Source organism: Acomys russatus, chromosome 18 (assembly GCF_903995435.1).
Source record: "Acomys russatus chromosome 18, mAcoRus1.1, whole genome shotgun sequence".
Lineage (NCBI taxonomy): Eukaryota > Metazoa > Chordata > Mammalia > Rodentia > Muridae > Acomys > Acomys russatus.
Window position 1 is genome coordinate 38,762,601 of NC_067154.1, and position 26,418 is coordinate 38,789,018.

The window sequence follows — 26,418 nt, forward strand, 5'->3', positions numbered from 1 at the left end:
GTACTCCCTGTGCACTGTCTAGAGATTATTTAGCAAGATGCCAATGTTGGCACCACTTAATGTGTTGATTGGTTGTATTATCAGTAGCCATTTAAAATAAATTACTATTAAACTATTATTGTCCTTGGGTGACAAAACACAATATTTTGATGTTCTTAAATATGAAATAATCATTATGAATAAACATGTTGAATAATGTTAAGCTCCGACTCTAAATGTGTGATTGTATTATTATTAGCAGTTTGCAAGGAATTAAGTTGCTATGAGCATTAACATTTACTCTTTCGTTTTGCTAGTTATTGATAATTTATCCACTGGTGTTATATTACCTATTTCTGCTAATTATGTCTAAAAACAGTGGCTTTTAGGACCCTATGCCCTATAGAGACTATGGTTAAGCTATTTATAAGTAAACTTAAAGCTTTGACTTTCACATTAGTTGCAATCCAGACTGAACAAACATCTGTACTAGGACCAAACTGACATATATGCAAAGGTAATGTAGTACCAGCAAAAATTCTATGCAATACCAAATAAAGTAAATGCAGGATGACTATTCATGTTCTGTAGACCTGGGAAAAAGCAAAAGCAAGCAATGTTCACAAAATCTACAAGTCAAATTTATGTAAGTTCTGTTACTTTTCAAAGTAGATAGTGTACAAAAGGTCATGTGGCATCATTTGGAAGGGCCATGTCACGACATGGCATCATGACAATATTTTGTATTATATTTAAGAGGGGAAAGTTTCAAGTATGTTTTTTTTTTCCTCTAAAGGGTGTTTAAAGTTGGGTACTGGCTCTAAGGAAATATAGTTGAGGTTTATTCTGAGGCAGAGCAATGGTAAAAGACAATGATTAATGCCCAGATTGGATTTCAAGTGAAGAATGACGTTTTTAATCATGAACAAATTCTCATCAACTAAAACATCTTTATTTTTTCCCAAAGGGTAATCCTTCTCCTAAAATTGCAGAGATGGGTAGAGCTCTGCAACACGTCTCTAGTGTTTACCACAACATCTGCAACACAAAAAGCGCACAAGAGGACATTAAGAAATACCCATAAAAATCAAGGCCTGGACACGCCAGTTTTATCCAAGAGAAAGTTTCTTTATTCTAACTGTATGTTTAATTCAGATTTATTTATGAAAGCTACATAACAAAGTGTGTCCTGAATGATGTGCTATTTTTATGGTTTTTAGCTTCTTGGTCAAAATCAGTGTCTGTAAGTCTGTGGATATATTTCTGGGTCTTTCATTTGATTCCATTGATTGCTATGGGTCTATGCCAGTACCATGCAGTTTTTACTACTATTGCTTTGTAGTACAGCTTCAAGTCATGGATGGTAATGTCTCCAGAAGTTTGTTTTTTTGTTGTTGTTGTTGTTGGGTTTTTTTTTTTTTTTTTTTTTTTTTTTTTTTTTTTTTTTATTGTATAGGATTGTTTTAGCTATTCTGGATTTTTTTCCAAATGAAGTTGAGAATTGTTCTTTCAAGGTCTGTAAAGAATTGTGTTGGCATTTTGATGGGAATTGCATTGAATCTGTAGATTGCTTTTGGTAAGATGGCATTTTACTATGCTAATCCTACTGATCCATGAACAGGGGGGATCTTTCCATCTTCAGATATCTTCTTTAATTTCTTTCCTCAGAGGCATGAAGTTCTTATTACACAGGCCTTTTACTTGCTTTGGACACTGATACTTCATATTACTTGAGGCTATTATGAAGAATGTTGCTTCCTTAGTTTCTTTCTCAGTCCATTTGTTGTTTGCATACAGGAGGGATACTGACTTTTTGGAGTTAATTTTGTTTTGAGCCACTTTGCTGAAAGTGATTATCAGCTGTAGGAGTATGCTGGTAGAGTTTTATGGGTCACTTATGTTTACTATTATGTTATCTGCAAATAAGGATACTTTGTTTTCTTCCTTTCTATTGTCTATCCCCTTGATCTCCTTTAGTTGACTTATTGCTCTAGCTGGAACTTCAACTACTATATTGAGGAGATATGTCAAGAGTGGGCCTCTTTGTGTTTTCCCTGAATTTAGTGGACATGCTTTGAGTTTCCATTTAGTTTAGTGTTGGTTATGGGCTTGCCCTATATTGATTTTATTATGTTTAGTAATAGGTCTTGTATCCCTGATCTCTCCAAGATTTTTATCATGAAAGGGTGTTAAATTTGTCAGAGGCTTTTTCGGCATCTAATGAGATGAGTATGTGATTTTTTTTTTTTTTTAAATTTCAGTTTGTTTATATGGTGAATAACATCGATATATTTTCATATGTTAAACCATCCCTGCATCCCAGGGGTGAATCCTACTTGATTATGGTGAATGATATATTTAATGTGTTCTTGGGTTTCTTTTGTGAGTATTTTATTGAGTATTTCTGCATCAGTGTTCATGAGAGAGATTGCTCTATTTACTTGATCTTGATATAGCTTTGGTAAGTGAAGTATATCAAGAAAATCATCCATTTTCTTTAGGTTTTCCAATTCTGTGGAATACAGACTTTTGAAATAATACCTAATTATCCCTTGTATTTTCTTATTGTCTCTTGTATGTCCCCCTTTTCATTTTTCAATTTGTTAGGTTGTTCTTTATCAAATCACCATGGATTAAAACTGGAACTCAAGAACAGAAAGCCTACAAAATCATGGAAACTGAACAATTCCTACTCGATGACCACTGGGTCAGGGAAGAAATAAAGTAAAGACTTTCTAGAATTCAATGAAAATAAGGCACAACATATTCAGACTTATGGAAATAATAAAAGCAGTGGTGAAGGGAAAGTTCATAGCACTAAGCACCTTCACAAATAATGGAGAGTTCTCATACTAGCAATTTAAAAGCATACCTAAAAGCTCTAGAACAAAAAGAGGTAAACATACTCAAGGGGAGTAGATGGCAGGAAATAATCAAACTCAGGGCTGAAATCAATAACTTAGAAACAAAGAGAATAATACAAATAATCAGTGAAACCAAGAGCTGTTCTTTGAGAAAATCAACAAGATAGAAAAACCACTATCCAAATGAAATAAAAGGCAGAGAGACAGTATCCAAACTAACAAAATCAGTAATAAAAAGGGGGACATAACAACAGAACCTGGGTAGATTTTAATAATTTTCACTTCAGTTGCTTTCAAAGTTGTATGGGAAGAAAGGGGAAAAAATAAAACAAAAAACAAATTACATTACATAATAGTGATTAAGAATAAAGCATGTAATACACAATTTAATGATTGAATTGAATCCAGTGTTATTTTCTAGATAGTTTTCAACAAGTTCTATATTAATAATGCAATTAAACAAGCTATTCATTTTTTTCACAGTGCATAAATAGGAAAGTAAAATTATTTGCATGCTATGGTATTGCAGTATTAAAGATAATGGGAGTTTTTCAGTCTTGATACTTAAGCAAATTCTGTTTCCTTGTATTTCCTCTAACACTCAAATGGAAACTGCTTCTCAAATGCTATAGTTTTATTATATTCACTTATCAAACCACAGTCAAAAATTCTGGGACTGTCGTTTTCTAATTTTACTATCTCCTTTAGGTTTCCCTGCTTTGTTTAATTTCTGATGTAGCTGTGGTATTTTTGTTGCGTCTGGAATATTGAACATAGGCCCTGAACATTATAGGTAAGCTGAACTCTCTACCTCTGACCCAATGCCTGTTTCTTATTTATCTTTGCACACAGATCACAATGAACCCACTTTCTACCACATATCCTTCACTGTAAGCATCTTTAAGAATAGCTTCATCCACAACTAAATTTACTATCTCCATCCTTTTTATATTTCAGCTTTTATTTATTAATCTGCTCTTACTCTACTGTTTGTAAGTCATGAGTATCCATACCCACTGAGTCATCTCACCAGCCTCAGTTCTACTCATTTTACCATGCATTTGCCTTTTCACTTTATACACTGACTTTGGCGTGAAAACATAAAACCCAGTAATAACACTGTCAGTTCCAAAGTGTTTTGTGATTTAAGATGCATGGTAGTATTGTTGGAACTACTAAGTAGAATCTATTTTGAGTATATTCTATTGCCAGCCAATATATAAAGGTATCACATCTAAATATTTGATCTTAAAGGATTTTCTTACATCAACCTGCCCAGTGACGTATGCAAGGACATCATTAAAGCAGGAGGCTATGCATATACTGATACACCAAAATTCATTGTAAAAACACAAGTTCTAAAAAAATTAGAAGGAGAGTTTGTTCCTTTCATAAAATCAATATGGCTATTTATTCCAGATATTTTTATTATGACTTTTACTTTGTAAAATACTCAAGCTCCATAAAGCAAACTGCATCATTCTTTGAGGTATTAAAATCTCAAAGCATTAAAAAATATTGTAAAGAATGAGTGTTCCAGTTCTATGTGGAAATATAATACTTTCCATAAAGCTTATTCTAAAGCAGACAGGGAAATTATGAAAATAAGTTTGGAAAATGATATTGTGAAGAAGACATCTGCAGTGTCACCATAAACTTAATGATTAAAAGTAATCAATTAATGCTATATTTTGAAATAATTTCCATTTAAAGTAATAATGCTTTAAACAGTATTTTGAAGGATTTGGTAAAATTAATCTTAATACTAACAAGGTATTTTGGTATTAACCATAGCATTTTAAAGTGACTGCATAAGTATGTTACTGCTTTGACACAGAATGCAGAGTACTCGACTATACATACTTAAAACTGCAAATGAAATTGATGTTAGCAGATACTAATTACTTAAATTAAAATATAGACAGCAAACACATTCCTACTGCATGCCTACTAAGCTAGGACAATGACTATTCAAACATTCTATATGATACCTTGGATACTGCCATAAATCAGTAACTGTGCCAGTATAAGAATTAACATCAATGGTGGTTGGAACTCAGTGAATTTTTGGTTTTACTTTGTGTGTGCATATGTGAATGCATATGTACAAGAGGACAATATATAAAATATGCATAGGTATATAACACCTATGTATATGCATCCATTTATATGTATAAAACTGATGGAAAGAAATATCATTTTTAATGAAGAACTTTTTATTGATGATCTAGCACTATTAGATACAGATCTCAATTCACAAACTCTAAAAACAAATACTTTAGCTTGTTTTTCTTACCATGCTACTCTTAGATCTTCTAAAATATGTCCTTGGGCAAATGTTTGAAACAGAGACCAGATTTAGAGTGTGTTAAATAAATAGATATTTTGCCTAAAATATGGAAATGTGTTTCTTTACTTTATAAAATGAACGCCTTGTTTGAAATGATAAGAATAGTATGTCTGATTTAAGTATTCATTGCAAAAATGTGGAAGGATAAATCCTCCCCAAATGTCAGTATTTGACTTAGATCTGTGAATGTCAACACAGTCCTCAGACTGAATATGCAACCATTCCTTTCATGAGTAAACCACTTTGTACTTAAATACTATATCCTTTGTGTGCTGAAAACAAATGAAATTATCATTAATCTGAGCAGAAAGTTTTAAAATAGCTTAATATGGTATTACACATAGAACAAAATGAACTGTTCTCCTATCTTACTTATTTTATTAGTTCCTTGAGAATTAATGCTAGTCCTCCCTCCCCTCACTCCTCCTCTGATCTAACACTTTATGTGCATACCCAACTTTGTCTCTTTTCTTTTTAACTGTGTGTCTCTGTCTCTATCTCCCTCCTTCCTCCTCTCAGTTACAATCTGTGCTGCTTATAAACAGTTGAGCTCTACATAGGGGCATTGTCAATTTAAAAGGGTTGTACCTGTAACAAAACCCGACTCCTATCCATGTAACTATCAATTTCATGTAGTTCCTCAATGAGGGGTAGGACTCCACTTACCTCCCTTTATAGGCTGAGGTTTTTGTCTTCCCTGAGCTTGCATAGGTCATGTGTAAATTGTCTAATCTGCTCTGAAGTCATAGGTGCAACCTCCCTACTGTGTTCTCAGAACACTGTTTCCTTGTAGTCATCAACTGCCCCTGGCTCTTACAAGCCGTTCACTCCTCTTCACAATGAAGAAGCAACATATAGATACCTCATTTAGGGATGGATATTTGATAGACTCTTAATCTCTGAAGTTTGAACAGTTGTGCTATTCCCCTACTTTTCAGAAATAATTTTTCTGGACAAGAGAGAAATTCAGTATGGCTTTTACCTTGTAATATGGGTAAAATTTCAGAGAAAATGTCTTCTGTTTACTTTTGGATATAACCAGTAATTTGGCCATAATGGAAATGAGGCTGGACTGGTGACTTCTTTCAATTACTAAAATATAAAACCTTAATGTTGAATACAGTTCTAGCAATTCTAATTAAATTCATATTAAAAATGCCATATTAACAGATGAGCAGATATGTTACATTAAAGGCCTTCTGTTATGTCCTTAGAGAGGTAAACAAAATTAATTATATTTCTATGGGGCAAAGTTTAATGTGGTAGGAAATGTGTTTAAAAAAATATAACCAGGATTGAGTGCTGGATTCCCAGCATCCATATCTTCTGTCTCCTTCTATCTCCTCCTTAGATGGAGAAATAGAGGAAAAGTCCCATCTGGGGCCCACATGATTCCTTCATGCGTGTCAAGAAAACTATGCTTTCTTCAATCCCAAACACTTTTATTATCTTGGCTCTCTGCACTATGTTATTGTTAACTCTAAGTATTTTTGATTCATAATGTACTGTACGTAAAATATACATCCTGAGGGCCACATAGGAAATCCGTGGAAACTTTTCTATGGCTTTTTGAAGTCTATTCTTTGAAGGGTCTCCACTAGCTGAAACAAACTTATTTATGAAAGAAGAGATTATTTAGGATTCTTCTATATTAGACATATTTAAAATGAATAAACATATCATTTCCTTACTGGAAGGCCAGAAGTTTAAAAATATCTAAATATTTATTAGAACTTGAATGCTGTCATTTGGTAAGCCAGACAAATTTATACACTTAAATCGGTCCCGTTATTTGGCAGTAGAGAGAATATTTAGGGAGAATGCTTTTTCATAAATGCTTACATCAGTTTTGTCTGCTTTTAGTATGGCACAATATCAATTATCTGTTGTGTATTTTTACAAAAATTCAGTAGTGTGAAATGTTAAAATTTAACTTTGTGGGGAAATGTTTAATACCATGGGTCAGCCGGTCTCTTGACGTACTTATTTGAAATAGGTTGTACTTTATGAATATGATTCACATGTATATGTTTCATGCTTCTTTCTTGTGTAACGAAGAGACCTACCTGTATGTTAGTGAGAAGGGTCTCTATGGAAGACAGGCCATCGGGAAACAGAAAGGGGGATGGGAAGCCTGGAGGTAGTGGCTGTCCGTGCCCAGCTAGAGAAAGTTTGTCCACGCTGTCTCTTGCGGTTGGTGTGGAAAGCGGGGTCTCATCTGTATGTGATTGAAACAAAAATATAGAACAAGTTACGCTTGTCTGTTTTTATTAGACCTCAGTAATGGCTTCCCCAGTGGTTTCCAGAACATTTATTGCAAATTGGTTCCTGCTATCAGGAGAAAATGCTTTCTGCTGAATTTTCTTTAATGAAAAAGCTGTGGAGATACAACAAGATAACATTAATGAGTAACTTTATAAGCCTTTTAAATGCAGTCTCTAATGAGACTGAGTTTACAGTGCCATAGAATCTTTTTAAAACAAATATTATCTCATATATAGTTGTGATAATATATTCAGGCTGACTTTATGGGCACCTTCCCAATTATCTCATTTCAGTTTGTTCTCTTTGGATTGACAATAGAGTATTTCTAAAGCTTTATATAAGAGAAATGTTTTGTATGTCAGGATGTTTCTTTCTCAATTAACCCTTCCTTTATATTGATGGTTCATCCAAATGTAGACTTAATAAACTTAACAAAGAATCTACAAGTGAAACCTCTTTTCTTTCCTTCCTTCCTTCTTTTTTTTTTAAACATCTAAATGAGAAGACTGGAATCCAAAATTATTGTATCAAAGTTACAATTAGAACATTAACTCTCATTAGGTAAAACTTTAGTTTTAGAAACTTAAACATCTAAAGCTTTCACACATAAAATGGGAACTGAAGGAAAAATAATAATAATATAACTTCCACTACAGTATTATGAAAATCATATTATCATTCTCAGGTAAGTTTTTAATTTATTCATCGATTCCACTTTCTTCAATATTTAAACCATGCAGAGTAATGTCCAAACAAAAATAAGTATTCCTTTATATCCAAAAATCTTTCATTGTGTTTCTTTTCTTTAAACATTTATATACTTTCCAACAAAATGGAAACAATTTGTGGCTTCATCACAGAGAAAACTTAACTCAGGGTAATAATCTTTTTTTCCAAAAATATTTTCATATTTCACCACAGGGAAATTAATCAGCAAAATGTATTTGCTTACTTCTGATAGTATCTCTCAATTCTACGAATGACTAAAATTTTAAGCATACTTGAATTTGCTTATAATTTTATTCCACTGTTCTCAGTCATTCTTTTATTTAACATTAAAACACCTTATCATACAGCACATGTTTCACGTGTCTCCCTGTAGGGTAGAAGTATTACAGAAGATGCCAAAGCTTATTGTCTTCACTAGTATTAGAATTTGTTAAATCATATCCCTCACCCTTCCAAAATTTTTATGAGTGAACCAAATGGGAAGAATGTTGGGGAAGGATGTTGGGGACAGAAGATGTCCTAGGGACTACACTCTATCACACTCACTCTTCTGTAATTTCCTCTTCCATTGCCTCTGCTAACTCACTGGCAGATCATCTCAAACAGCATGGACTAGAAGAAGAAAGAGCAAGCAACTAAGCCTGGAGTCAACAATGCTACACTTTAGCACAACTTTCACTTAGAGTAAAGAAAGACTCAGGGTTTGGGTAGGGCTGCAGCATGGCTAATATCAGCAAGGTAATTTTGGGTACCAGTTACCTAGCTGTCAGCAATTTCTATTCTAGACCAAGACTTCTAGTGTTCTTTTTTTCATAGAGCTCTGAAAAGGCACTTGTTAAGCATCTATGTACTTGTGTCGTTGTTTAAGAAAGGAGTGCAATATTTTTCATCAGCTTCACTTTAGGTGTCACATGGTAAAAACATGTGCCTAAATAGATCCTGGAGATCATAGATCCTTGTCTTTTGAAGAAAGCCATGGAGCCTGAGGACCACCAGAGGATCCTGTCACCTTAGTTCCTATGGCTTCATAATTTTGAAAGACTATGCAAAAAACAAAAGCCAAATGTATTTACACACATATTTGATCATATATTCTATCACCCACCATGATGTGTTACAATTTCAATGTATTTATGCTTGACTATGTTTGGCAGTTGAGAGACTAATCATTACATCACCATCATGCCTATACTCATGTGCTGTTGACTACTGAAACAATGCACAAGATAATAAAGGTAGAATTAAAAGGCCCAGGGTAAAAGCATTATAAAACTCCTGTAGACAAGAATGGCTGACTCTAGGTCATAAAGAAATCATTCTTGGAGTTTGTAAGCCATTTTAACTCCTATTGTAAGTTCATAAGCCTCTGTTCATCCCAGCCAGTGATTAGAACTCTTTTGCGTATATGTGAGATATCTGCACCTAGTCTCACCTATGAGAAAGACCATCATTTGCTATAAATTTGAAGCACAGCTTAAAATAGAAAGAACAATTTTATAAAAAAAAAAGTTCAATGCACACCTTTAAAAAAAGAAAAAATTTAGGCAAACTACTCAGAGATCAAATAAATCAAAAATATTCATTGGGGCTTCAATATGCTATTACCTGAGAAAACACTGTCACCTCATGGTAATCAACATCATAAAAGTTTACTTTACAACTGCTGCATTGATTGTACAGTTAAGGCCATGGCTTTCCCTTTTAAAATAAAACTGACCCTTGATATCTGAAATATTCTGAGAAAATTAAAGCATCAGTTTGAGGCCAGAAAATGTGGTAGTCTGGACATCACATGATCTCTGTTAACTTTAAAGTGTGAAAGGAGACGTATCGCAGATTTCCAGATCTGATTTGCACTTGATCTGCCTGCAAAGGTTTTTAGGATCTCAGAGACTTGAGATACAAAGAGCTATTGGTCACCAGGGTTTGTGATTTGGGGATCATTATGCCACGTACCAACTTGTTTTAGTGTACAATTATAACAAACGGAAATTGTGTGAGGAACTCCTTTGTAAACCTAGAGTGATTTGAATGGTGATCATCGGAGAGTGTTCCCCTTATTTGTAACGTTATTTTATTTGGAAAAGTCTTTCCCCCATAGATGTATCTCACAAACTTAAGATGAGATTATTCTTGTGTAGAATGAGGCCTAAGTCCAATGTCATGTATCCACAGGAGAAAAAGGCAGAGGGAGATTTGAAAAAGGAGAAGACACACACAGGCACACTTTGAAGAAGGGGATGATCTAGCCAAAGGCAAATATTGCAGCAACTGTTATGTAACGCTGATATTTAGCACATGCTTGATGAAGCCAGCATGCTAGTTACCTATTAAGCTGTTATATTTAAATTCTGAAAAGAGGTTATTAACTTTTAAGCATTATTGGAAAATAGAATGGCACATGCTACAGTTTAACAAGTAATTTCATTTTAATGCTCAGAAAAATTACTGATTGAAATCTGAATAATTACACAATAAATATGCTGACAATTTTATCATTATTTAATCAGGATAATAGAAATCGAAAGTACAAATGGAAAAGAAAAACATTTCAATTATATAATAAAGGATGAAAAACATTGTATTTTAGTTTCCCTTATCACCTGAACTCAGGATTCCATTCGCACTTTAAGTCACTTTTTACGGAGAGACTATCAGGAAGATTGATGTCTCTGAAAGACAAGCCTCTTTCCTCTTCAATCTTATCACACCTAACAATTTAGCAGGATATCCTAAGGAACAATGATGTTTAAAAAAATAATGGCCCTCTGCTTTTAACATGTTTTCTTTCCTGTTAATAAAATCCAACTCAGTTGTTATTTTCATAACCAGTCCTTTGGGTTTGAATGACAAATTCTTTCAAGTGTATGTGTGTGTGTGTGTGGGGGGGTTGCTAGTGCTTGAGTTATAATAGGTTGTATTCTGCCCAACATCAGTGCTGAGAATTGAGGCAAGTCCTCTCCAAAAGCAATACACTCTTAAACACTATGCCGACTCTCCAGTCCCATTCTACAATTTTTTAAACAAAGGATCACAATCCTATGCAATACACAGCTAAATTCAAATAAAGGACAATGTTAGAACCAGAAAGTGAGTCCTTGTCCCAATGCTACCAAGTTTTATCAAATTTTGTACCGATAAAAACCATCTATGAAGCACATTTGGCTAATGTATAACAAGGATTAGCTTAAGATCAAAGGATTATACTTTAATCCAATTAGAATAGAGTTGCAGAAAATTCTTTGTAAAATATGAAACACATTAGTGCGAATGTGGAAAAATAAAATTCTCGATGATTTTCCTTTCATCAACTCATTTTTAGGCCACATAGAGAAATGCCATTTTTCATCATTTGCTTGTGGTATCTATTATCTGTCTGTTAATAGGCCTGTGATGATGATGTATTATTTTGACAGAGTTCATGGGCATAGACTGAGTGAGGACAGCATACAAACATCAAGAAGCATTTTGAATATATTCTAAGCAGTGTGAGAAATTAATATGAAGGACTAGAGGGCTAGGGAGATAGTACAAGTGATAATATGCATCCCTTGTAGATAAGACACCTGATTTTGATTCTCAGAATCTACATAAAATGTGGGTATGCTAGCACATGTTCGTGATCCTAGCTCTAGGGAGCCAGAGACAAGAGGAACGATTGTAGGGCCCATGAGCTAGCTAGCTCACTCTACATGGTGAGTTGTAGACCAGGATAACTGGCCTTGTCTCAAAATATAAGCTAGACAGCAGCTGAGGACTCACAGCCAAGTTTAACACATGGCTTTAACATATATATATATATATATACACAGATGTGCGTCTGTGCACACATATATAAATGCATACACAAATGTCATGTAAGAAAGAGAATATATGAATATACTTGTAGATGTGTTTGAGGTATGCTGAAACTACATCAAGGATACAGTTTTCTCCCATTCTCTCTGATTATTTTTTGTATATTTATTTCACGAAACTATGATATCCACAGTTATTTCTTCACGTTTAGATAGATTTGTTTTGTTTTTAAAAAGTGCCTAAATGTTGAGGTCACTACTTACACAAGGAGAGAATATATTAATAATTATCTTACACAGACCAGATCTTTTTAATTTTTGTTGACAAAGTAAGTGAGTAAAGAAAAAGCAGCAAATCTGGAAGAATAGATGATGCAGGAACAAAAAGTCTCTGTTCTCCTTGAAGTCATATTTCACCTATAATAGTAAAATTAAAATAACTTCTATTGGAAGGTTATGGTATTTTTAAACAGCAATTTCACGGACAGAATTGTTAGATAAAAGGAAACATTAGGAAGAATTTATATATATTCTCAACCAGATTATTTGATAAAGGACTGATCCATGTGGCACTCTATTTATTTAGGAAAAGAAGAGGTTATTTTAGGCTGACATGAATTGAGGCAGAATAGAAGAAGAAAACAAAAATTTTCATGGCAAGAGCTAAGTAGTGAATTTTTTTGTTAAAGGCTCTGGAGTGTTTGTTGAAGGAGGAGGGTGAAAGGTCATAAAAGGAATCCTTGTGGGAGTCACTGCTGTGGGAATTCTGGGTCTCTAATAACCTGACTAAATTATAGTTTAATAGAATCTTAACTGGAATGCATATTTTTCTACCATTGTTCTAAAATTTTTGACTTTCTATGTGTTATACATTTACATTTCTGAGACTTGTGTATAAAGTCAGGCTGTAGAGTTACATTTTAAAACTTGGGTTTGATAGCAAATTTATTCCAGGAACTAAAACTTATGTTTGCAGGTAGATATTTGTGCACCCAAGTTTATTGCCTTCACAACTAGGAATTTCAAATATTACACACACACACACACACACACACACACACACACACACACACACACACTGATTTACCTCCTAACATGTGGGGTTGCTTTCACCCCTGCTTGCTTCATAAAGTAGCGAGTGGCAAAAGATTATGAAAGAGCTGGCATAGGGTTTGCTGAAAAGATCCCATTTAATTGACCTTTCTGTCTCTTCCATGACCCCGTAGACTTAACCTGACTGCTGATGCTGCAAGTAAGTATGGGAAAGCATTTATTGAAGGCTACACAACAGACACCGTTCTATTTCCTGGGTTAATGTTTTGTATATCTGCACAGTCGGGCCATTAAGGGTTCTAAGAGCACAAGGGAAACAATCATAACATTTGTTTTTAGATGACTGACTCAGGACATGTACGCCAGGCTTTATATAGAAACTGTTTTTGTTTTATTAAGGGACTGTTTGTCTGTTAGTGATAACATCATTAAAAATAAATGAAAGGGGGCTGGTAAAATGCTTCCCCACAGCAGAAACCTAATTAAAGGTGATGTGCCTGCTAGGAGGCTTTTTTTTCCAGAAGGCAGAAATAGAACAAGGTTACTTCTTTCTCATTTTATAAGGCCCAAAGAAGACCTCACAGTAAAACATCACTTCTGATCTAATTTTCTATTTCTGTGTGCTTTAATAATCTACTTTACAGTCTGCACTTGGCCATGGAAAGTGAACTAGTTTTGTTCCTACAGAGAGCTTTTTTTGTCATGTCATACTACATAAAGAACAAATCTGGTGGCTCAGCTCTAACTGAAACCGGCTTGCGTTTGAAAACAGGTTATAGGGCCTGTAGTAGGAGCCATTGGCTACTGTACACTTAACCCAATTGCTGGTTTGAAAGACCATTTGTGCAAGTCTGAATTAATGATCAAAATGATTTATAAATCACACTGTATAATTTCATAAGGAGAAAACAGAAGCTTTCATTTTTCTGGGTGGAGCTACTCTAATTTCGTGGGTGGTGGAAAGCAGGAAACTGCATTCCCTTGATAAGTTCGCCTTATTGTGCTGTGACCTTGGCCAATTTACTTAAATTTACATCTGCCAAAAGTCAGTTTCTGAACTGTGCTTTAGTAATGTTTGATGAGGAGTGAGGAGGGGCTGTCATGCAAGTCCAAGGCTTTTCCAAAATTAATATTACCTTAAAAGTAAGATAAAAATTAAGAAAAAAACCTAGGCCATGTCACAGAGTTCCATGGTTTGCCATCCTGTTCACTTCTCATCACCTCTGTTCATTTCTAATTCATTTATGAGTCTTCAAGTAAAAAGTGAATCCCATTTCTTAGTGAATAACAGAACACTTCAGGAAAAAGTTCTTGAAATATAAAGTAGTTCTGAGTAGTGGCTTATTTAAACTCTGATTTTCTCATGGGCTTTTGATTCAAGTTATCAGAGAAATATAAAAAAGCATGAGATACAACTCTCTAGAATCAATTCTTTACTTTTTATATAAAACATGCCCACTAAGGGATTGTTCTAAAATGTTTTCAAGTACAAGTTTTGAAATACTTGTTTTGTTTTTGTTGAATACATATTTATGCATACTTGTTTAGTTTTCATTAAAGGTGTTTTGTCATTGAATAGGATGGTCAAGGGAAGATGTTTCAAATGACACAAAGAATCTGTATACTTAGAAAACATTGTGAGATGTATATACAGTATTGAGTTGGTAAAAATTTTTCAAAAATGTTCATAAAAATCGGATAGCATTTAGGATTAATGTTGATCATGTCTTTGTGATTTGAAGAAAAATGCCCCTCTCTTTTAAAAGCATTCACAAAATATACAGAGTAGTTTAAGTAATGAAAACACAGAATAAAGATAGAATTCATAGTATTTGTAATTCTTTTCATATTTTGAGGGAAGAAGAAAACTGGAAAAAATATAGAATGATATTATCTTTGACATGGCTATTGTAAAGGCTGAATTACATGAAGGCCTATAATAGACATTATCCTATTGTAATTATATGAATATTTTAATTTTCAGCTATTAAACTGTTAACAGATAAATTATGCTCCTCGGTAGAAATTTTACTAACGCATTCTTCTTTCAAAGATTGATGTGAAGATTATCACCACCATCACCTTCACCTAAACACCTGGTCCACATAAAGTACTTCCTGTGTCCAAAATAACATTGCATCACTGACTCACTTGACTTTTACCAAAATTCTGAAAGTGGTGTCCCTTTTGTTATACTCATTTTATACTTAAAAATGTAGAGTAAAAAGTAATTAACTTGTCAAGATATCTCATATGAAGATAGCAACCTGAATTTTAACCTCAAATAACTCTTTCAGAGCTCATGTTCTTAACTCTGAAGTAAAAATACAAATTATATATAGATTATTAAAGTAGATTAGTTATATGCACATTCCTATATCATATATATATTATATATGCAAAAAATCTTATAGTAGAAAAAATGTGAACTTTTCATTCAGACCTAAGTCTTAATGTATTTCTTAAACTCAGTTATTGGTCATCATTCACCCAAGATTCCCTCAGATAGACAACTTCCATTTTACACATGTTTGTCTCTTAAATCTGGGCTATCCTCTCCAGCAGTAAAATGTTAACGTCTCGTGGTATGGGGCCATTGCAGTCAAGCCATGATAGGCATCCTATGGCAACGCTAACAGGAAGCAGTCTATGAAGGTGTTGTCACTAAACAGTTCTCTCTGTACAGTTTGCCAAGTGCCAACAGTGCCCAAAAGTAGCCTGTGATGATGCTGCCACATCACATTTCTCCCTGTAAAATTTTGCCAATTACACACTGTACCCAATAGGCCTCTATCTCTCTTGGGAAAATATTTTACCTTAAAGGCATCACTTTTTTTTCTTTTCTGTTTCTTTTTTTTATTAATTTATTCATATTACATCTCAATGGTTATCCCATCCCTTGTATCCTCCCATTCTTCCCTCCCTCCCATTTTCCCCTTACTCCCCTCCCCTATGACTGTGACTGAAGGGGACTTCCTCCTCGTGTATATGCTCATAGGGTATCAAGTCTCTTTTTGGTAGCCTGCTATCCTTCCTCTGAGTGCCACCAGTTCTCCCCATCCAGGGGACATGGTCAAAAATGGGGCACTAGATTTCCTGTGAAAGTCAGAACATGCAGTAAAGGCATCACTTTTAAACTGATGCATACTTGTCTTCCTCCCTCTATTGACTTAAATTAAACCCTGGAAATTGTCACAGATCTGTTCCTTCTGTCCTTGTTCTAAGTTAGGGTTTCCTGGATTTATTACTGTACCTCCTTGCTAAGTGTGTGCTTTGTTTCCACTACAGAAACTACACTTGTTTTTTTTTTTTTAAATCACTCTTTTAGTTTTCCAGTCCCCTCCTTCCTAGCTGCCCCCCGGGTGTGCAATCCTAGCAGTAAGGGTTGCCATGGCTCTTGCTCAGAGCTCTGCCATGATCTCAGCAGGCTCCTAAGATGCTGCTCTAAGCTAGACATCATTGACTTGATCTAACTAAATTAATTTATGCATATCAGCTTATTTATTCACTAAGTATAATGATGAAATACATGCCACACGTAGTTAGAAATATTTCTTCATTTTGGTCTCACATAGCAAGGTTTGAGACAAGTCTATGTAATAAGATGAAACCTAGTAAACACACTCTAGTCTCCCTTTCATAACAACTAATTACTAGTCCACCATTCCTGCACTATTTCAAATGATCAAAGATTTGGAAACTGTCATGAAAGAAATGCAATTACATATTTACTTTCTTCAGTATGTTTAATATAAAAAATCTATAAACTGCTTATCTTGTTGACTTCACTGTCTCAATGTATGGCTTATAATGTATTTTATTACTGATTACAAATATATTATGTGTTTTCATTTCTCCAATTAGTTCCTGTATTTAGCCCCTGCTTAAACATGAATGTTTATCATGCTTAAGTGAACTTGCTAATACCTTAACGTTCAGAGTCCAACATGATAAGGTACATGTAGTCCCGCTTCTCCAGAGCGAAACCGCGTTGTGTTTTCAGTTTCCTTTCCAGAAGTGTATATTCAGCATATAAAAATCATCTGTGATATTTAAGACTTTACAGTTCTTGAAGAAATTTTCAATTTCTTTTTAAAAAGTGCATAGATTTTGACTACCACATTCAGACAAGAGACCAGTGTGCATGTGTACATAAGATTGTGTTCATCAAGCTGAAAATTCTACTGGTTCCTTTTGGACAATTGTCAAATAGCTGTTACAGATTGTCCACAGAAAACCTGGTAACTATCATTCAGGAAGATTAGAGAAACTATTCCCTGGAAGTTGGTAGAAGGTTAAATTTAGTAACCTTTACATTCCTTTTACCTATTGAGATTTTATGACTTTTTCCTTTAAAACTAACTGCTTTGTAACACAGTCATATAAAAATGCAAAGGAGAGCACTAATTTTTAGGATTTAGGGAAATATAAAAGTTAAGAGTGTATGTTTATGTCATTGTCAGCAGTCTTCCCTGGGTGAGAAGAGGATTGTCAAACAGCACAGCTGTGATTTTGCAACTCTCAGAGCACAAAAACATAATGCAAATTTTTTGTTCTTCTGTTATATGTAAGTTGAAAACATAACTTCCAATTTATAACCATTTATTCTCCCTGACACAGAAAATATGATCATGTTGTCAGATGTATAAAACTGTACTTTCTAGCTATTAATTGGATGTGCTTAAGAAAAATAGATCTTTTGCCTTGTATGTCAAAATTAATGCAGAGATTAGAAATGTTCTTCAATCCGTCAAACAATTGCTGTTAGTCCTACATTTTAAACACCACAATTAGAGTTTAGTATAAGTGAGTAACAATCCTATGATTTCATGTATTAGATTACCCTTCCTTTTCCATTCTCTATCCTAACATAGTATGATTCAAAAAATACAAAAAAGCTAGTAGGGGCTCAACAACCATCTTCATTTTCTTTGCTCCGTAACTTCTATTTTACTCTACACTTTTTATGATAATGAATTATAAGAATCACAAAAAGAAAGCTGGTTCCATAATGACTTTACAATGATGGAAAAATTAAGAAGACTTAAATATTATAATTTTATGTATTTAAACAATTAAATAAAAATGAAGGCTTTATTTCTGTCCTGTAGTGATAAACATGAGGAACTCATATTGCCCATTGATGTTGTTTTCCACTAGAAAAAAAAATTAGAGCTTCACATAACAATAGCTTCAAAAATGTCAAGCAACATGTAAGGAAGCTGCTACTTCCTTCACCACTACAATTATTTTCACAGCGTGAATTAAATCATAAATTAAATCAGTGACTTTTTATAAAGCCAAATTAACCCTGAAATATGAGTACATTTTATTTTTCCAATTAGTTTAGTTGGTAAATGTAGACAAAAATAAAAGCATATGATTCAAAGCACATTTGTGACAAGTCAAAAATACGATATAGGTACTAAAATGTTCTGCAGAAGAGCAATACCTCAGACCACTTAAAATCATGTTTGTATTTGGAGAGATAAAATAACTTTTATGAGCAAGTTATGTGATCTGAAATTTTGTTAGTCAATGGGGCTGCCAAAGGCCAGGTGTTGAACTGAGTGTGCATGTCAGGGGGCTATTGGGAGATAGTAGGCTTCTTAAAATATAGAAGGAAGTTAGGTCATTAAATGCCAAATAGAAATAAAAGGGAAGTAGGAAGGAAGAAAAGAAGGAGAGAGTTGGGGAGATCATGAGGCATAAGAGAAAGAGGTAGGAATGGGAAGGAAAAAAAGAACAGAAGATTGCTAGGGTTTTGTAGATAGAAATCTCAAAATGCAGCCATTGAATTATTTCTCCATCATCTTCATACGGATGAAATTTAGCTGACTAGCAATCATTTAGAACTAGGGTAGGGGAAACTGTAATCAGCGTATATATTTTATTTTAAATTTAAAAGAGAAAAATAAAGAGATCCTAAATAGTTAAAAAAGAACAAAAAAAAAACTTTTTAGCTCTTCACTGGCACTGATCTACTCCAGCCTTGGGTCCTATATACTGCTCTTGAACTCCTGCCTACTTGCATGGAGAATGCTTCATGCAATTATAACTGAAACTCATTTCAGCCACAAAATATAACTGGTTCAATGCTCAACATCCCCTGTAAGTGTCTGTGAAAAGTTCTTGTTATTTCCAATCTCAGTAGCCCTTTTTGGGTACCAATACAGGACCCAGTTCTTTATGTTCAGGTAACCTCCTTTTCATCCAGATACCAATTTTCTATTTCCTTCTTTGCCTGTCACTCCTGACCTTCATCTAATACCCATGACCTTCCAGAGCCTTCCCTTTGTAAGTTATTCCTTTCTGCATTCTGAACACTAGCTAGTGTGATCCACATCCTAATCCTTAGAACAAAGGTTCACATAATTTGAAACAGAAAACACAACATAATAATCACAACATAATAAAGCAAAAACTCAATAAAAAAGGGAATTCCTAGTATCCATTTATAGAGACAGAAAAACTAACATATAAATTAAAAGTAACGAAGTAAAGATTGTCAATCACCCTCTATGGCATTTGAAAGAAGATGCTGAATTCAGCAGGAATTCTAAGACCTATGTCTAGTAGACTAATAAAATACAAAAATTGTATTAATTTTAATTTTACTCTTAGTGGATCCAAGAGAACAACTAAATCCATAGAAAGAGGGCAACTCTTTCACAAAGCAAACTCCTGAGTGTGAATGAATAAGTTTTTGTTTGTGCAAATAGGTCAGAACCAATTTAGTTTTGGACAGAAAGATTATTGCAAAGCAAGCAAATAAATTGAGCTCATTTCCCAAATCCCATACAAAAAAGCTGGGTGTGATGTCATATTTTTGTAAATTCAGCTCTGGTAAGATGGAGACAGGCTGGTGTTCACTGGTCAACTAGTTTACAATATTTTGCATTTCCAGGTAAGAAATAGAAGCTATCTCAAAAAAGGGGATTCGAGAAACAATATTTGAACAGTGACACTCAAGTTTGTCCTCTCATTTCCACAAACATACACAAACACACAAGTTCACATACAATATGCACAAAGACAAACACACAAAAAATTGCAGAAACAATTTGGAATATAGTTTTAAATACATTCCAAATTGTCAAATTGTGATTCTGAGTGGGATTTTATCGGCCTTCTGATGCATACTTAGAACCACACAAAAGCACTGTTATGACCTAAAGGAGAAAAGAGACGGACAGTGCTTTAAAGGTCACAAATCTTACAAAAAGTTAGGTACCTTCAAGAAATTATAGCTTATTAGATAGTTCAGAAATCATGGAGAGATAACAGTGCCTGGAAAAGGCTAGGTATAATTTCAATCAATGCCCAAATAACTGATCTAGCAAAGAAATATGCACAGAATTTAGAAGTATATGCAGTAATTAGATCCATCTGCTACCGAGTGTAGATACTACAGGACCCTGACTCAAAGACTAAATTAGATTCATTTGTTATTACCAGTATGTATTTGCATTCAATTAATGTGCAAAAATCCTTGAAAAGTATGCTCTCTTAAGTGGGTTAAACACGTTCATTGTAATCTTGTTTATATTAATAATTGGCTTAGCAAATCTTTTCTTTATATCTAGTACAAAGGTAAACTTTATCAAACTCAAGCTAAATTATAATAAATTCCACATTAGCAGAAACCAAATTAATGAGCTTTGATTGTACCAAGAAAATTGCCTTTGTCACTTGCTTCATTTCATCTGCTGTATATAATAACAGCAACAAAAATTCAAGTGATAAAAGTAGCAGATATAAAATGTTTATAAAAATGTTAGTTGAAGCAAAGCGAAGTTTCCGAATCTCAAATTTAGTGTTGTATTTATTTGCTTGGGTTCAATGTGTAATATGATGTTAAGTGTGTTATTGTACCATGCTATTATGGAACAGATGTTAAATGCAATGTAAAAATGTCAGGGGTAAATGATTGATGATCCTCTTTGCCATTTCAAAGTAAACCATGATTATTTATATGTTCTGGACATTGCTTGAAACTATCATATTAAATCTAAACAATTGATCCATTTTGAAGAGGTTTTGTATAATATATTATTTATATGTGTTGTATTCTTTTGTGGAAAATGTCCCAGCATGAGAGAGTATTAAGAGTTTCAAGTGCTCCACCTAGTCCATATGGTAGACTTGTTTCTGTGTAATCCTTACCTTTCCCTCTCAGGCCATATGGCAAGTCCAGAGGCTGCCCAGGCCCCTCTGCCCTCCACAGGGGCCATATGGCAAGTTCACTGAGTACTCATTTACCTTGTATTAATATTTTATCTGACTCAGACAGAAAAAGAGATAAGATTAAGCCAAGGCAGCCCCAGCAAATGGTTCCACCATATAATCAATACTAAGTGTCAATGTAGTATGAGATGTGTGTTGTTATTCCATTTATACTAGAAACCACAAAGATAATTGAATAGTTCTCTATATAATTTCATAAGCTCTTTTGATAATTTGATATATGTTAATGGAATATTGTTCAATTATGGTAATCATCTAGGTAATATTAACACATATTAGTATGTTTATACAATTTAAATATGACTTAAATTGTAGAATTTGATATATCCAAATAAATGATTAAATCTATAACCAACATTACCAAAAGTAATGTATAATTTATACATAGTTACAGCATTTACAACTATAGGGTAAGTCTGTTTACATGAGTATAATTAAAAAGTTTTTCTGAACCTTATACCCAAAACACGTATCAGAATATGAGATAAATCAAAATACTGCCTTTCAAGTTCAGCATTTACAACCATAGAATAAGTCTGTTTGTGTGAGTATAATATAATTAAAAAGTTTTTGTGAACCTCATAACCAAAAAACATATCAGAATATGGGATTATTCCAAAATACTGCCAAAACTGCGGAAGTTATTATTCATCAAGTTTATTTCTTTGATAAAAGTACGACTTTTATAATCTCATTAATATTTTATCTACAAAAATATGTTCCCTTTAAAAGCTGACAGGGTATGATTATGTATTTCAGAATTAACCTTCTATGTCAAGCACTTAACTACTTCTTGACAATATGCATGCCACAAACCACACATATCTTTTACACTACACAGATGTGTACATGAGTCTTTCATTCATCTCATTCATTAAAAAGAAACACCTCTGCTTTTGAAGAAAACCAATGCCCATTAGCGAACTCAGTTTTACAGAATGAGGAAACATGAACTCAGCACATTTACAGTTATTTACTTTTAGTTATTAGTGTTCCTACCAGATCATGTATAGAAATCTGAAATGAATGTCCGGAAGAATGAGTACATAATTTAAATGCTCAGTCATTTTGTTAATATGTCTATTATGTTTTATTTTTAGATGTGACTTTTAATCAGTTAATTCTCATCCACAAAAAAATTACACATAGATATTATTTTTTATTCAGTTTCACACAATGTTTATGCCTGTTTGTCATACTTTGCCTACATTTCTTTTCAGTACCCATATCTGTAATTATTCTTGTATAATATTTTTCCATAATACATTTGCCAAGGTCATGTAAATTCTGAGATAACAACTTATAGATAGTATTTAATAGATTCAAAGCTCATTTGAAATTTTAAAATGATAATATTGAAAAACAAATGTTAATGTGTTTAGGTTTCTCACCTGTAAGTGCAAGTAAAATCATAATTAAAATATAAAGACAATACCAGGATCTCTGACAGCTTTTTAAGGGTTGTATATATAGAAACATATTTTAATGAAAATATAAAAGTTTAATTTTATGCACTGAATATTTTCACGGAGTCAGCACTTTGCTATTTTGTGATAACATGTTAAAATTAATGGGATGTCTTAACTAAGTTCTTTCTGCATATATACATATAAACGAGGCAAAGCTCTGAACCTAACTTCATAAATAACATTTGCTGTGATTTTGTTAAAGTTTAGATGTGTGGATTTGTATTTGAAATCCTCAGAAGGTTACAGGGTGCAACTCTCCAACAATATCTCCAAGTCTTCAGGGGAAAAAATCCCATTATGTGGAGTTCAGTGAAGGGGGTAAACACCACCATAAAGAAATACAAATTGCACATATTTCCCATTTAGCTAGTGTCACTAGAGTTCACTATTTAGAATTCTAACTGGTTAGGACTTATTCTTGGAGGTCAAGTACCACGTGAACCTTGACATCTCACTGATGACATCATATTCCATCCATCATTTTTTTCCAGAAGCATACTGGCCATCTGCTCCACATACGTTGTAATAACTTATTAGACAAATTCACAGGGTGGCAATCTGTAGGAAGCTGCTGTTATCTTAATGTGTGCAGATTCTGAGATGTCAGCCACTGCCTTTGTCACTAAACAGAGATTCTATCCTCTGATTTTTATGTATTTCCTTAGTTTGTTCCTTAATGCCTTTTGCTTTGTTCACTTGTTTGTTTGTAGAGCCAAGACTCTCCCAGAATTCAGTGTTCACTGTGACCTTGTGTTGGTATCACACTCACGGGAATATACTTGCCTCAGCCTGCCAACATGTTAGGATTTTAAGTGGGAGGAATCAGACTTGATTTCCCCTCTTACGTTAAAATGGTAGTTAGGTGCCTATTTTATCATCTTCAGTCTCATGGAAACCATAAAAATATTGAAAAATACTTTTCTCCATTACAGGACAACAAATGGCACTATCTTTGCAAAGAGAAACTCGATTCCATTCCATAGGCTCTTCTCACTCAGAGTTTGCTAGCTGCACACTCATTTTTCTTTTCCCTTGAGTGAACTGCATAGGAGAAGGGCAGTCACATCTCCCATGCAGAAACCTGCTCAATTATAAGGCAGCAAACCTCAACAGCAACTTTATCTAAGACTTGCTAAAATAAAATAAGTGAAATAAATCCCAAACCCACTTCAGGCAAATCTCTGTTTCTTTGACTTTGTTTCCCTGAAGGCATTTAATTAGCATAAACAGAGTCCAGCTGACACTGCATACCTGTAACTCTAATAGGTTCTCTGAGCAAATCAAAGACAGTGTCCATGAACATGAACTCTTATTTTAGAAGCATGTTTAACTTACCAGCTGTCAAACGTATTATGGTTTAATGAAGTCTAACATAAGTCTAACTTTAAAATATTGTACTTTTCGAGTTAAAGTCATTATACTACATAGAATTCATCCTATATTCTTTCATTTGGCTTGTCATTTATTCCAGCTTACACTGTGATCAACATTGTACTAAAATAAAGTCAAGTACAACAGCCGCTCTCTGCCCATCAAAACGCACAGACGTCTGCCAAGCACTTGTAACAGCTGGTGTTACATTAATTAGTTTAAACTATTTATTTCATCCATCTCCAGAGCAGATTGAGCAAAAACATTAGAGATTATTCTAGCATCTGTAAGTGCCCTACAAACATTAACCAAGGAAAATTAAAATATTCATCAGAATCAGATATACATACATATATATTTTCATTTATTTTTATCTCTCAATATAGATGTACATAAAATATTATAGGTGACAGACAGACACACAGACAGGCAGACAGACAGACAGACACACAGACAGACAGATGATATGGTAAAGAAGTTGAATTTCTCTTTATAAATAAAAATAAGACTGTAAGATACCTTAGAAGAGATGTTGTATTAACTGTCTTTTAAAATGTGAGTTTTCAATTTACACTCATATTTTGCATCCACCAAGTTTCTCTCTTTAAAAAAAAAATCACTAGAATCAGTAATAATTCCTCGCAACATGGACCATTAAGCAATATATGACAGGGACTGGGTGACTCAGTGGATCAGTCACAGATTTTATGGCCTCTGTTGGAATCCTGCCCTAACTGTAGTGATCAAAACACTGTTATCAAATGGTTGTAAAAATCTCAATTAAAATTGCTCCTATGGCCTTCACTAGGGTCTTAGCAAACTATATACCATAACACAAATCTACATATTATGGACAAAATTAACTCAACTGTTACTTTTTGGCTTAAGAAGTTTTATAAATTAACTATTTCACTCTCCAAGTAATAGCTGTGAACAAGGGCTTGATTATGAATGTTTGTCCATTTACACACCTGTCAGCCAGAAATGGGGGTGGTAGCCCCCCCCCAGGAAGGTCCTCTAGGCCTTCAAGACTACATTATCCTTGACTACACACTTTCTAGAAACCTAGTACATGATGATTAAATGAACATTAAAACTACTATTTATTTTTATTTATTTATTTTCAAATATATTTTATTAATTTATTCATATTACACCTCAATTGTTATCCCATCCCTTGTATCCTCCCATTCCTCCCTCCTCCCATTTTCTCCTTACTCCCCTCCTCTATGACTGTGACTTAGGGGGACTTCCTCCCCCTGTATAAGCTCATAGGGTATCAAGTCTCTTCTTGGTAGCCTGCTATCCTTCCTCTGAGTGCCACCAGGCCTCCCCTTAATAAATGGGACCTCATGAGGCTGAGAAGCTTCTGTAAGGCAGGAGACACTTTCAACAGAACAAAGCGACAGGCTACAGACTGGGAAAAGATCTTCACCAACCCTACATCTGACAAAGGTCTAATATCCAAAATGTATAAAGAACTCAAGAAAGAAAACTACTATTTATAAAGAACAGAAATACTTAGAAGCTTCTGAAGATTAAATCTCAAGAGTCATGTAGAAAAAGAACATATTTTTATATTTTTATAGAATATGAACTCAGTGCTATTTAAACTCCCACAAGGTTGATGATTCTCAAAGCAATCTGTTTAACCGTACCAAAAGCAATACATGGATAGAATTTGACACATGAGTTAATCAACATTAAGCAAACGAAAAGGTCAACATGACAGAAAATAAACAAATATTTAGAAAATCAGCTCTGTGCTGTTTACTGGAAATAGCAGTAAGAACTGAGTATATTTAGAGACAATAATGTGGCATAGCCTGGTTGTATGATAGATCAGGCTGTGTGAGGACACCCAGGCGTCCTCACACTCTTCGCATTAATCCTAGAGTTAATAGCTTACCATTGTAACCTTAGCTCAAAAATAAATCTCTAAATGTCAAAACAATTTCCCCCTTTGCACATTATTTCCTTATGTCAGGTACAATAATAAATTAAACCAACTCAATGTAATAAAATCCAACTTCGACTTAGATAAAAATATCAGAAAGTTTTGTTTTTGGAGGGTATAACCGAAGAAGCTATGAAGTCTTCCTTAATGATAATGGTAGCTATCCTTTAGAACAGAGGTTCTCAACCTGCTGGACCAAGGACCCTTTTGCTAGGGTCATCTAATTCTATCAGGAAACATACACATTTACAGTATTATTCATAACAGTAGAAAATCACAGTTATGAAGTATCACTGAAAGTAATGTTTGGTTGGGGGTCACCACAACATAACAAACA

At 33.9% G+C, this 26,418-nt stretch overlaps 1 protein-coding gene across 2 annotated transcripts in view; it reads right to left on the minus strand.

Moving 5' to 3' along the window:
- Positions 1-26,418, minus strand: part of Dach1 (dachshund family transcription factor 1) — a 393,427-nt gene that overhangs the window by 40,152 nt on the left and 326,857 nt on the right. For both annotated transcript variants that reach the window (XM_051160903.1, XM_051160902.1), the window contains one exon: positions 7,260-7,411. In XM_051160903.1, the coding sequence (XP_051016860.1) occupies positions 7,260-7,411 (152 nt within the window). The remainder of the gene's footprint in view (positions 1-7,259; positions 7,412-26,418) is intronic.